General features: G+C 39.0%; 2 protein-coding genes across 2 annotated transcripts; both read right to left on the reverse strand.

The window, feature by feature from the left end:
* Positions 1-2,823: 2,823 nt before the first annotated feature.
* LOC149659232 (uncharacterized) lies at positions 2,824-6,665 on the reverse strand. The gene is made up of 3 exons (XM_089844019.1): positions 6,657-6,665; positions 5,389-5,472; positions 2,824-5,136 (listed from the first exon to the last, which is right to left on the reverse strand). Exons 1-3 carry the CDS (start codon positions 6,663-6,665, stop codon positions 2,824-2,826), a joined length of 2,406 nt encoding a protein of 801 aa, XP_089700145.1.
* A 3,752-nt stretch (positions 6,666-10,417) lies between these two features.
* On the reverse strand, positions 10,418-11,563 carry LOC149659233 (uncharacterized). Its single transcript, XM_089844021.1, has one exon. The coding sequence runs from the start codon at positions 11,561-11,563 to the stop codon at positions 10,418-10,420; it is 1,146 nt and encodes a 381-aa protein (XP_089700147.1).
* Positions 11,564-12,302: the final 739 nt, after the last annotated feature.

Raw genomic sequence — 12,302 nt, forward strand, 5'->3', positions numbered from 1 at the left:
TGCGGTGGAATTTGTGTCGAAACAAATGGTTGAAAGCTTGAGCCACTGTAGTTAGATTCTAATGCCTGGTTCCTCTGTGAGCTCGATAATTCAGAAGTAGTGGGTGGGGATAATCTGGTGCCTTGATGACTACGAGCATTTAACTGCGGACCAGTGGTGAAGGCTGTACTGGTAGAGGGAGAATTTTGTTCCTGTCCAGATAAGTTTGGAACTGAATAACTTGGAAAATTTGGGCGAGTAGTTGTAGTAGACGATAGCGACCTGGGCATTGGCGACATAGTGGCAGGAGAATGTTGTTGAGAGGTTGCCGCTTCATTTATAGATATTACAAAATCTGGATTTCTGATTATGTTTTGTAGCGCGTCTAATGTTATTGCTCCAATATTACCACCCAATGAATTCCTATTTAAATTTCCTTCATCGGCCATTTTAATGGCCAAAATACTATTTTCAAAATGTCAACCAAAGATTTTTACTAACTCTATCCAAACTAGCCTGATTCCAAGCGCGACTCGCCAAACAACTGAAATAGACCGACTAAATAATAAGGGTCGGGAAAAACTAGCGACTTTGGGCTCTTTTACGACCGTGGGAAATTCCATTCCGAGTAGGTCACAGTAGACCCTTTCAGTCTAATAATAATATATTTCGCCTACAAAACACTTACTTATAAGGGCAACAACCTCTGTAAGATTAAAAATAATTAATGGATTTACGGAGAAAAAACAACGTGATTATTAAATAAACTTTATTTAAAACCAAAAGTTGTTGCGTTTGAGCCACAATGCCGTTATATAGATACGAAATATTTAGAATTGTATGAAAACCTCTTAGAATTATATGAAAACCTCTTAGAATTATATGAAAACCTCTTAGAATTATAAGAAAACCTCTTAGAATTATATGAAAACCTTTTAGAAAAACCTTTTAGAATTATATGAAAACCTTTTAAAATTATATGAAAACCTTTTAGAATTATATGAAAACCTTTTAGAATTATATGAAAACCTTTTAGAATTATATGAAAACCTTCTAAAATTATATGAAAACCTTTTAGAATTATATGAAAACCTTTTAGAATTATACGAAAACCTTTTAGAATTATATGAAAACCTTTTAAAATTATATGAAAACCTTTTAGAATTATATGAAAACCTTTTAAAATTATATGAAAACCTTTTAGAATTATATGAAAACCTTTTAGAATTATATGAAAACCTTTTAGAATTATATGAAAACCTTTTAGAATTATATGAAAACCTTTTAGAATTATATGAAAACCTTTTAGAATTATATGAAAACCTCTTAGAATTATAAGAAAACCTCTTAGAATTATAAGAAAACCTCTTAGAATTATATGAAAACCTTTTAGAAAAACCTTTTAGAATTATATGAAAACCTTTTAAAATTATATGAAAACCTTTTAGAATTATATGAAAACCTTTTAGAATTATATGAAAACCTTTTAAAATTATATGAAAACCTTTTAGAATTATATGAAAACCTTTTAGAATTATATGAAAACCTTTTAGAATTATATGAAAACCTTTTAGAATTATATGAAAACCTTTTAGAATTATATGAAAACCTTTTAGAATTATATGAAAACCTTTTAGAATTATATGAAAACCTTTTAGAATTATATGAAAACCTTTTAGAATTATATGAAAACCTTTTAGAATTATATGAAAACCTTTTAGAATTATATGAAAATCTTTTAGAATTATATGAAAACCTTTTAGAATTATATGAAAACCTTTTAGAATTATATGAAAACCTTTTAGAACTATATGAAAACCTTTTAAAATTATATGAAAACCTTTTAGAATTATATGAAAACCTCTTAGAATTATAAGAAAACCTCTTAGAATTATATGAAAACCTTTTAGAAAAACCTTTTAGAATTATATGAAAATCTTTTAAAATTATATGAAAACCTTTTAGAATTATATGAAAACCTTTTAGAATTATATGAAAACCTTTTAGAATTATATGAAAACCTTTTAGAATTATATGAAAACCTTTTAGAATTATATGAAAACCTTTTAGAATTATATGAAAATCTTTTAGAATTATATGAAAACCTTTTAGAATTATATGAAAACCTTTTAGAATTATATGAAAACCTTTTAGAATTATATGAAAACCTTTTAAAATTATATGAAAACCTTTTAGAATTATATGAAAACCTCTTAGAATTATAAGAAAACCTCTTAGAATTATATGAAAACCTTTTAGAAAAACCTTTTAGAATTATATGAAAATCTTTTAAAATTATATGAAAACCTTTTAGAATTATATGAAAACCTTTTAGAATTATATGAAAACCTTTTAGAATTATATGAAAACCTTCTAAAATTATATGAAAACCTTTTAGAATTATATGAAAACCTTTTAGAATTATATGAAAACCTTTTAGAATTATATGAAAACCTTTTAGAATTATATGAAAACCTTTTAGAATTATATGAAAACCTTTTAGAATTATATGAAAACCTTTTAGAATTATATGAAAACCTTTTAGAATTATATGAAAACCTTTTAGAATTATATGAAAACCTTTTAGAATTATATGAAAACCTTTTAGAATTACATGATATCGTACTGCATCTCGAATTCCCAGTATCCAATATTTTGCCTGGAGTGATGCCATTATTAACTGAGTGCCTCCATGTAGAGTTTTGATGTGTTCATGGCTGATAATAAGATCCGTAAGTCTGCTTTTGCGGGGAATTATAACTGGATGGATTTGGTCGGCCGAGAGATTTGTGTGGCGTAGTCGTCCTCCAACTCGCAATACACCTTCCTTGTCGAGAAATGGAGTTAGTGATAAGAGTTTGCTTTGGACGAAAGAGTTTTATGCGTCTTTAACTGGTGGATCTCTTCACCAAAGCTATCTTGCTGAACTACCTTTATCCAATAGTTGAGTGCCTTGTCGTTCTCAGTCTTGGTCAAGGGTCCGATTTGTCGCAATGTCTTCAGAGATCGCGTGTTATAGATGAAGCGATGCATATACGCTGTTACGTGGGTCAGAGTGGTCAACGACGAGTAGTTGAATAGAAGCTTCTGATCAATTTTACATTGTGCAACGACTATTGAAACCATTCTTTCTTCGAGACTGCATTCCTTTGGTTCTTCAATACAGAGACTTGGCGGTGGGGTGGTTTCATTCATCAGGAAGCTTGGTCCACTCCACCATAATGGATGATTTAACAGTTCTTCCGTCTTGATTCCCCGTGATGCGCTGTCGGCCGGGTTGCTGTGACCAGACACATGATGCCATTGAATTGTTGGTTGGTTATTTTGAATTTCTGCGACTCTGTTGGCAACAAACGTTTTCCAGCGCTGAGGAGGTGATCCGAGCCAAGATAGTACAATTTTAGTATCTCTCCATCCATGAACTTCAGGTACGGTACATCTCAAGGACTCCTGTACTAGAGATATTAGTCTTGTGAGCAAAACGGCAGCGCAAAGTTCTAGTCTTGGTAGTGTAGTTTGTTTGGGCGGAGCAACCTTCGTCTTGGCAGTGATTAATTTAACTTCAGTTCGACCATCTTGGTTCATCGTTCTTAGATATACAGCAGCAGCAAAGGCTTTTTCCGAGGCATCACAAAATCCATGTAAACTTGCTCCATTACAGTTAGGTTGACTAATGTAACGTTCTATACGTAGTCCTTCAATTCCAGTCAAATCCTCTCGAAACGATTGCCATTTATGAATAAGATCCGCTGATAACTCCTGATCCCAGTCTATTTTGACCTGCCACATTTCTTGTAAGAGGATTTTTGCTCGGATTGTTACTGGTGACAATAATCCTAATGGATCGAATACACTCGCTGTGTCGGATAATACGGTGCGCTTTGTAATAATGGTTCTGGATCGTGGTGATTTAACCGCAAATGATAGGCTATCCGCTGCTGGGGTCCATTGAAGTCCTAACGTTTTTATTGCCTCGGCATTATCGATATTCAATGGAACTGGAATCTCTCTCAACTCTGATGCAACTGCTTGCACTAGTGCTGGATCATTTGATGCCCTTTTGCGTAATGGAAACCCCGCTTCGCTTGTGGCTTGAAGTAATTGTTTTTGTAGTTCCAAAGCCGAACTGGTGTCATCAGCTCCAGATAATAGGTCGTCCATATAAAAGTCCTTACATAATGCTTGTGACGCCAGTGGATATTTAAAGTTAACATCCTTGGACAGTTGTTGCAGGACTTTAGTGGCTAAATATGGTGCCGACGCTGTTCCATACGTCACTGTCAGAAGTCGATAATCTTGTATTGGATCTTCCTTTTGTTGTCTCCAAAGGATTCGTTGATAACGAGTATCTTCTGGCTTGATTAAGATTTGTCGATACATTTTTTCTATATCTGCAGTTACTGCTACGGCATGGCTTCTGAACCGAATCAGGAGATTTACGAGATCATCTTGCAACTTCGGTCCCACCAGCAGGATATCATTCAAGGAAACTCCATTTGAAGTCTTCGCTGATCCATCGAAGACAACTCTTAGTTTTGTTGTGGAGCTTGACTCCTTGAGTACTGAATGATGAGGTAAATAGTATGAATCTTCAGTGGATACGAGGTTTGTAGGAACGAGCTCCATATGATTTAAGGAGATGTATTCATTGATGAAACTCCGGTACTTGTCATAGAGTTCTGGCTTGTTTCTTAGCCGACGTTCGATGTATTCGAACCGACGAAGTGCAATAGCTCGAGATTCTCCCAACTTTTCTGAATTGGTCTTGATTGGCAACTTCACCACGTATCTCCCCTTCGGATCTCTACTAATTGTGTCTCGAAAGATTTCTTCGCAAGTGGTTTCAGACGATGTAAGGATGCGTCTGTGTCCTATTTCCTCTAACTCCCAGAATCTAGCAAGTTCGTTGTCGAGTTGGCAGGAATGTACCTTGATTGTGCTTGTATGAGTGGTTAGATGTCTAGCTCCTAATGCTCCTGCGACCGCCCAGCCAAAAACAGTGTTAAATGCGCCAGGGATTCCAGGTCGGATAGTGCGTTTCCCGTCTTGAACCACATCCAGATAAGCGTCAGCTCCAAGTAACACGTCTGTGCGAATACTAAGTACAAGGGATTCGAACTTGGTGTAAAAGCCGGTAAAAGCGCATGTGCGCCGGCTCTAAATTGAGTCTGAAGTATTAACGCCATATAGATGGATTTAATTATCAAACTTACTCATCTACCAGCTCTCCTTTTAAGTGAATTAAATTGAAATGTATCCAAAAAAAATTATTTTATAGACTTTAACTTGAACAGTAAATAATACTTCCTTCTTGAAAACACACCTTTCTCGCTAACCATGTACCCTTCAACGAAACGCACAAAATCTTCAACTCTCGATGCCTCTTTTTCAAGAGGTGTTAAAAATAACCTCTTTCCCCTTCAATGACTCGAGCAACTTCACGGTGTACATCGTTAATTTTGTGAAATGTGTGTTGCCGTTACTTTTCTTTAACTGAAATAAATTAAAACTCATTCAACAATTGACCAGGAACCCAATTCTTTAAAAATCTAAATCATTTGGACGAGGATCCAAATCTAAACGTTTGTATCGGTTCCATTTGGACAGGGCGATTAAAACCGTATTCTCTAACCTAAATCCAAATCGACATTTGGATCTCCCGCCAAACCTTTATCCAAACCAAATGTACGTCACTTCCTCTTTCATTACGTAATTATTGGTTAATTATTTTGCAGCGTTTAATATAAAAGTAAACTGTTTTTAAGCCTTGGATATTTGCATGTTAGATTGTAATAATTTTGTAAAATTAAGAAACCTCTTAATTTGATGGTTTAAGCTCATTAGGCCTAATTAATATTAAGTGGGAAATTAATTTGAATGAAAAATAGGTGGATATCTTTTATTAATTGGGAAATTATGCACACAATTTACATTTTGTTAATTTTTGTCAAATTTAGATATTCGGTAATCGAGTTTATTTGAATAAAGCCCTCTTTGCTCATGTCTATTTTAAGCTTTAATCACAGATTTCGCTTACCATTTCACAAGCATAATAAAAACTACTGGAGGACGCAAATCTATCTGTGATCGGTAACGGTGACCAATACAATTAATCGGTTTGAACTTCATTAGCACATTTCTATTCGTTAATTTGAAATGTTGCGAGAAATTTGAATGGTATATAAGTAGATATCTCTTTCAGTTGATAATTTTTGATGTTGATAGTTAAGATTCATTGAGTTAAAAAATATTGGTATTGGTATTGGTATTTCAAATAAGCTTTGATATCAGCATCGGTTAATTTACGATGTGGGCTTATGATGGTAGTCTGTTTATAAGATTAAATCGTTACATTAAGTGTCACTTGACAGTATCTACCTCTAAAATAGAGAGATAGTAACTTTATAACCATCTCCTAGTCACAGGATATCCGAGGGTCAATTTCTTATATCATTGACATGTGATAATCTGACGAAGGCTCACTATAGCTCAGTCAACTTTTGGCAAGGCCTAATACGGTTTTGCTTGACTGTCGCGGCTGTAGCCTTCAAATTCCTTTTTAAGCATAGATCATATAGTGTCCACCCTTGATTTTGATTTTGCAAAACACGTTGGATTCGTAAAACTCGACGCGCACCACGATTAGAAGCATTAAAATCCAAAAACAACACACTGACCGCATACATTTTTAGTAAATTTCTCACAACAGCTGTTTTCTGGGCTGAAGCGACCGAAAACAGACGGCGATAACGAAAAACGCTCCGGCCCGTTGAAGGGGGAGTTTCGAGGGAACGAAATTCAAATGCAAGGCGCGTCCTTTCAACCAAAAACATTGAATTCGTAAATACGGACGTTTTACGCAATTATAATATTGAAATTTTATACAATTAAGTAATATTTAAGAAAACAGAGCGCTCATTTTTAAGTCTAAACTTAACAAATACGACTCTATGAGATGGCCAAGTAACGGGGCTTAAAACGAGGGGCAAAAAAAAAATTTTTATTTAATGCCAAAATCAACGGTAAGCCAAGGCTTAGCGTAATTTCACCGCCTTAAAAATAGTTCCAAGTTTAGAAATAGCTTGTGGGACAATGGAAAGGTGAAAAATTATGAACTTAGGCTTATATTAAAGCTTGAAACCTACTTTATATTATATTTAAAATCCAGCCATGTGCGAGTCCTCAAAAAATACGAAAATGACAACGAAAAAGGACCCACTCTCAAACTTTTTCCCCTTAAAGAAAAATGGCGGCGACAAACGGGGTGGAAAAGGGAAAAGAGCTATCCAAATGATGATTTGGCCGGCCATCTGGCTGCCCAAATGTTTGGATAGAGTTTGAACCAAATGAATAGGGATTTGGAGTTACAGAATAGCGATTAGTGTCATTTGGGGATGAATCGATGTCAAATCCAAATCATTTGGATTAGGAACGATCCAAATGTAGTTAGAGAATAGGGTCCCTGGTTCTTCCTATTACATATTATGAAAAGTTATTAAACCATTAATTATTTGAAAGAAGAAAGACTATTGTAACCCTCAGTAGAATAAACTTAATTCAAGGGAATATCTCCCGAGGGCCATAAAAATTAATTAAAGACAACTTACGGTTTCTTCTTCTTAACAATCAGGGATAAACCCGTCTACGAATAACTTATCGCGCATACAAAATATAGCGAACCTTCATTGAGCGCTCGACAAACACAACTGACTAAATCTTTTTTCACAGAGTTGCTTGTTAGTTTTAGGAAGGGGGAGGAGCATGTAGCATGGAAGCCAAATCCCTGCTAAGAATATGGCAGCCATGCTACATCCCCCCTCTTTAGGAACTGTGATACTAAAGAAACAAAATATATTGGAATAGAAAGTTAGGTTACCCCAAGGAACCTAAAAGTTTTAACAGGGATGAGCAACAATATTATTATCTCAAAAGGTTGTTTTTTTTTCTTATTGGACTGAGTGTTTGGCTTCCAATCGGGCACGTCTGCGAGATGCTCTTCTTTCCAATGATTCTCTACTACGCCCTCCGGGGCAATCAGAAACGACGTGATGGCCAATTTTATGGCAACGCCAGCATTTATGTGTGCTCCATATAATTGAATGTTTGGCATTGGGAATCTTGGATGCGATGAGGACTTTGGAAATTCTGGCTTGAGGGATCTATCCCATTTGTCCAAAACGCTCCCAGTAAATGCTATCTTCGTCAACAGGACGCACATCGGGACTCCAAGGCTGCCGAGGAGCTGGGGGAAGAGAAGTAAGAGGCGCGAGAGGGTCGGTAGTAGGGAGGCGGTCAGGAATGGGAAGTGGGACACGAGCAGGAGCAGGAGGGAACATATCCTGTAGAAGAGGACCAGGAACGGTGTCAGCAAGCAGTAGGGCTTAGCTAAAACGGCGATACACCGTGACGGGACGGTGTTCCAGCTCCGGACTAGATTCGTGTTCCGAAGGTTGTTCACCGATATCAAGGGAGCGTCGCTCTCCTGGCGAAACCATAATGATTATTGGTATATCTTGGGGAGGAGTATTACAATCATTGGTCCAGTGGGGACCTCCGAAATCAATACATTTTTGGGGGGTATCCTTGTCCCTTTTTGGAATAAAATAATCCTTTTGAAGATGTGAGGATTGTCCACAATTTAGGCAGAAATCTGCCTATTTAGCGCAGACTTCCTGCGTAGACTCCAGTTTGGACGATTTGGATCACGTATTGTTAATAATTTTTTGCTCCTAATGGAGGGTCGAAGTATAACGGGCTTGAATGATCTCTTCCTCCTTCGGCCACCTGAAAATATAATGTTTTAGTATCCCCTTTTATTTGCTTGGGAAATAAATTCCCAAAGGAAAATTGAGATTGGCTCTCGGGCAAAAGAGAAATGTTCCCTAGTTAGGTTTGAGATCTTATTGTTTCGAAGGTAAACTTGGACCTCGTAGAAAGACCTTAATCTTTTATTGTAAGGAGGTCGGTAACAGATATCGACTTCATTTCCTCCCGGTCTAACCGTTGCCCTCTTGCATACTTCTCGTTGCCATACCAATTGAAAAGGCTCTATATAAGTGTTGTAACGGCTCATGGAGAGAGAACGCAAGAGAGAACGCAAGAGATAACAATAAAACAACTTTAGTTTATTACGCCATTAGACCGAATGCCCTTTTACATTGTTAAGATTTGGTATATATAGATAACTTAAAAAACATGTGATAGGTAAAAAACGATAACATATTAGTAGATTATTTTTTTCCAATATTGGAGGAGTTCCAACACCTCCCCTTTTAAGTAAAATCGTAGGACTTCTGGCGGGGATCCATAATGAGTCTCTCGGGTATCTTCTTTACTCTCTCTGACCGCCGTACTTCCTCATCCTCGGAGTCTGCGTCTGGTAAGTTGGACCGTACATGGCGTTCGGGAGCGGGCACTGTGGTCCCAGCAGGAACTCGGTCGGGATCTACTCTTCGGTCTGGGATGGGTAGATCGAATGTGTCCATGAATACCGAGTAGGGATTGCTTTTTGGATCGTTGTTCAGACGGTGGTAAAGTTGATTGGCATGGAACTTCTTATTAGTGGCGTCATATATAAGAACATCATAAACTACGCCTTTGACCGTTTGAATTCTCCCTGGATACCACGTCTTTGACTGGTGTTGCCGAGCATAGACTTGGTCTCCGACTTTGAAGGTGCGTCGTCGAGCTCCATGATGACGGTTGAATTGTCGTTCCATGGTTGGATTGCGTTCTGATGACGGAGAGACCGGCGGATGTAGGAGGTCTAGCTCTGTACGGAGTGTTCGGCCCAAGAACAGTTCTGCAGGGCTTTTCTGGTCTATACTGTAGTTAGGGGTTGAGCGATAGGACAGCAGGAAGACGTCTAGCATATAAGGGACATCTCCTTCGCCCTTGAGTTTCTCTAGTGCCCTCTTGAAGGTGTCCACGAAACGTTCCGCCTGCCCATTAGATTGCGGATGGTAGGGCGGGGAGAAGATATGCTGGATTCCTTTGCGGGAACAGAACGAGGCGAAGTCGTGTGAAGTAAACTGGGTTCCGTTATCGCTCACCAGTATTTCCGGATAACCATAGCGTGCGAAAAGGTTATTCAGGACGGATATGGTGGCGGATGACGTGGTGGTTTTCATGTCGAAAATCTCGGGATACTTGCTATAGGCATCGACGACTATAAGATACTGGTGGCCGTTATGGGGACCGGCGTAGTCGATGTGTATCCTCTGCCAGGCCTTCACGGCTTTCGGCCAGGAATGCAACAGAGTCTTGACAGGGAACTTTGCTGCAGAGCGACATTTGGAACATTTCTTCACGAAGTCTTCAATTTGAGCGTCCAGAAAAGGCCAGTAGGCGTGAGCGCGAGCCAAAGATTTCATCCTACTGGTTCCAGGATGTCCTCGGTGAAGTAGTTTCAGGACGGTTGCTCGTAATGGGTAAGGTATTACCACTCTATTCTGTAGAAGCACGCAACCCTGCTCGATAGTAAGCAGGTCCTTTCTTCTGTGGAATTGTTCGAGGGCAAGAATTCCCCAGTTATGAGTTTCGAAGGTCGCATGGAATTCAGGCTGACTGTATTTATCTGGTTTCTGTCTGGTTTCCGGTGTCCGGATACTCGTTTCTGATTTTCGCATTGACTAGCGAGGTGACCTATTCGAGAGCATTTATGGCATTCAGTCTTAGCGTGCGTGCATTCCCTGACCCAGTGCATCTCTCCGCATCGGAAACAGGCGTATGGCGGCGGTTTCGAAGATCTTTGAGATGACTTGGCTCTCCGCTTCTCGGGAGATCTAGAAGGATGCCGTACAGAAGTCTTCCGACGACGGAAGCTGTTGATCGGCGTGGCCTTTGCTTGGAAAACCGTCTGTTCAGTCTTCGTAGCGACGATGGTCAGGACTTCGTCAATGACATTCTTGAGTTCAATGTTGGCCTCGGTATTTAATCGTTGCAGGATTCTGGTTCGTATGGATTCGTCTTCTGGTCGGGATAATCCACATAGGGAAACCAGAATTCCGAATTGATCTTCGGTCAAATCGGAGAAATTGAAACGCTTTAGAAGTAGTTTAACGCGATTAAAATACGGGCCATAATCTTCATCCAAGTGACGCTGGATCCGCATTAGGTTGAATCTTTCGATGAAGAGTGTCTGTTTCTTCCCGAAAAGTTTCTTGAGGTTCTCTACTGTCGTTGCATACGGGTAGTCGGTTGGCTCTTTGGGCATACAGGACCGATAATACTCGCTGAAGGCTTCGTTAGACAGTTTCGAGACCAGATACTTGACTTTGGCAACGTCGGTCAGATTGGGGACACTAATATCCACGAGATAGTCAAATCTCTTCAGCCATTGTTCCAATTTGTCGCCATCGTTTTCATCAGGCTCGAAGATTGGAATGTCAAGGCAAGCTATCGTGGATGTGGATGCTGGAGTCGAGGTTGACGGACCGGCGGTTCCTGTGGTCTGGAGTAGAAGATCAATGATCCTTTGGTTCTGCTTCTGGGACGCTATTTGCTGCTGCATAAACGCGTTCAACACGTCTCCCAGAGCGGACGAGGAGGAGGCCTCGGAGGATCCGCTTTCCTGCTTCGGCATGTTCCCGGAATCGGTATCGCGACTTTACCCGAAGTCCGTAACGCGACTATACCCGAAGACCGTAACGCGACACCCCACTTCTGACACCACTGTTGTAACGGCTCATGGAGAGAGAACGCGAGAGAGAACGCAAGAGAGAACGCAAGAGATAACAATAAAACAACTTTAGTTTATTACGCCATTAGACCGAATGCCCTTTTACATTGTTAAGATTTGGTATATATAGATAACTTAAAAAACATGTGATAGGTAAAAAACGATAACATATTAGTAGATTATTTTTTTCCAATATTGGAGGAGTTCCAACAATAAGCATTGGGTAAGGTAGCCCTGTTTAATCTTGGGGTCCTCATCGACTCAGATAATGTGGCCGATGAACTTTCGGACTCACGTAGCGATTGGGAATGCGACTGAGAATTATGTTCAGGTGTCATAATCTCCTCCGAAAAGCAAGAAGAAGGTGATTGGTGTAGCTCTGGTTCCGCGACTGAGAATTATGTTCAGGTGTCATAATCTCCTCCGAAAAGCAAGAAGAAGGTGATTGGTGTAGCTCTGGTTCCGCGACTGAGTTTTCAGAAGTATGCTCAGGCGTTAGAATCTCTTCCGTAAAACTAGAAGTTGATTTGTGAAGAAGCTCAGTTTTCGCGACTGATTTTACATGATCAGACGGGGAAGCCTCCACTGCCGCAGAAGGCGGACTATCACTAGAGGGATGAGTGAGCTGGAAAGCTCGCATATC

Source organism: Phalangium opilio, unplaced genomic scaffold, assembly GCF_054372755.1.
Source record: "Phalangium opilio isolate 3A_F unplaced genomic scaffold, DU_Popi_V2 ptg000073l_1, whole genome shotgun sequence".
In the NCBI taxonomy this organism is placed as follows: domain Eukaryota; kingdom Metazoa; phylum Arthropoda; class Arachnida; order Opiliones; family Phalangiidae; genus Phalangium; species Phalangium opilio.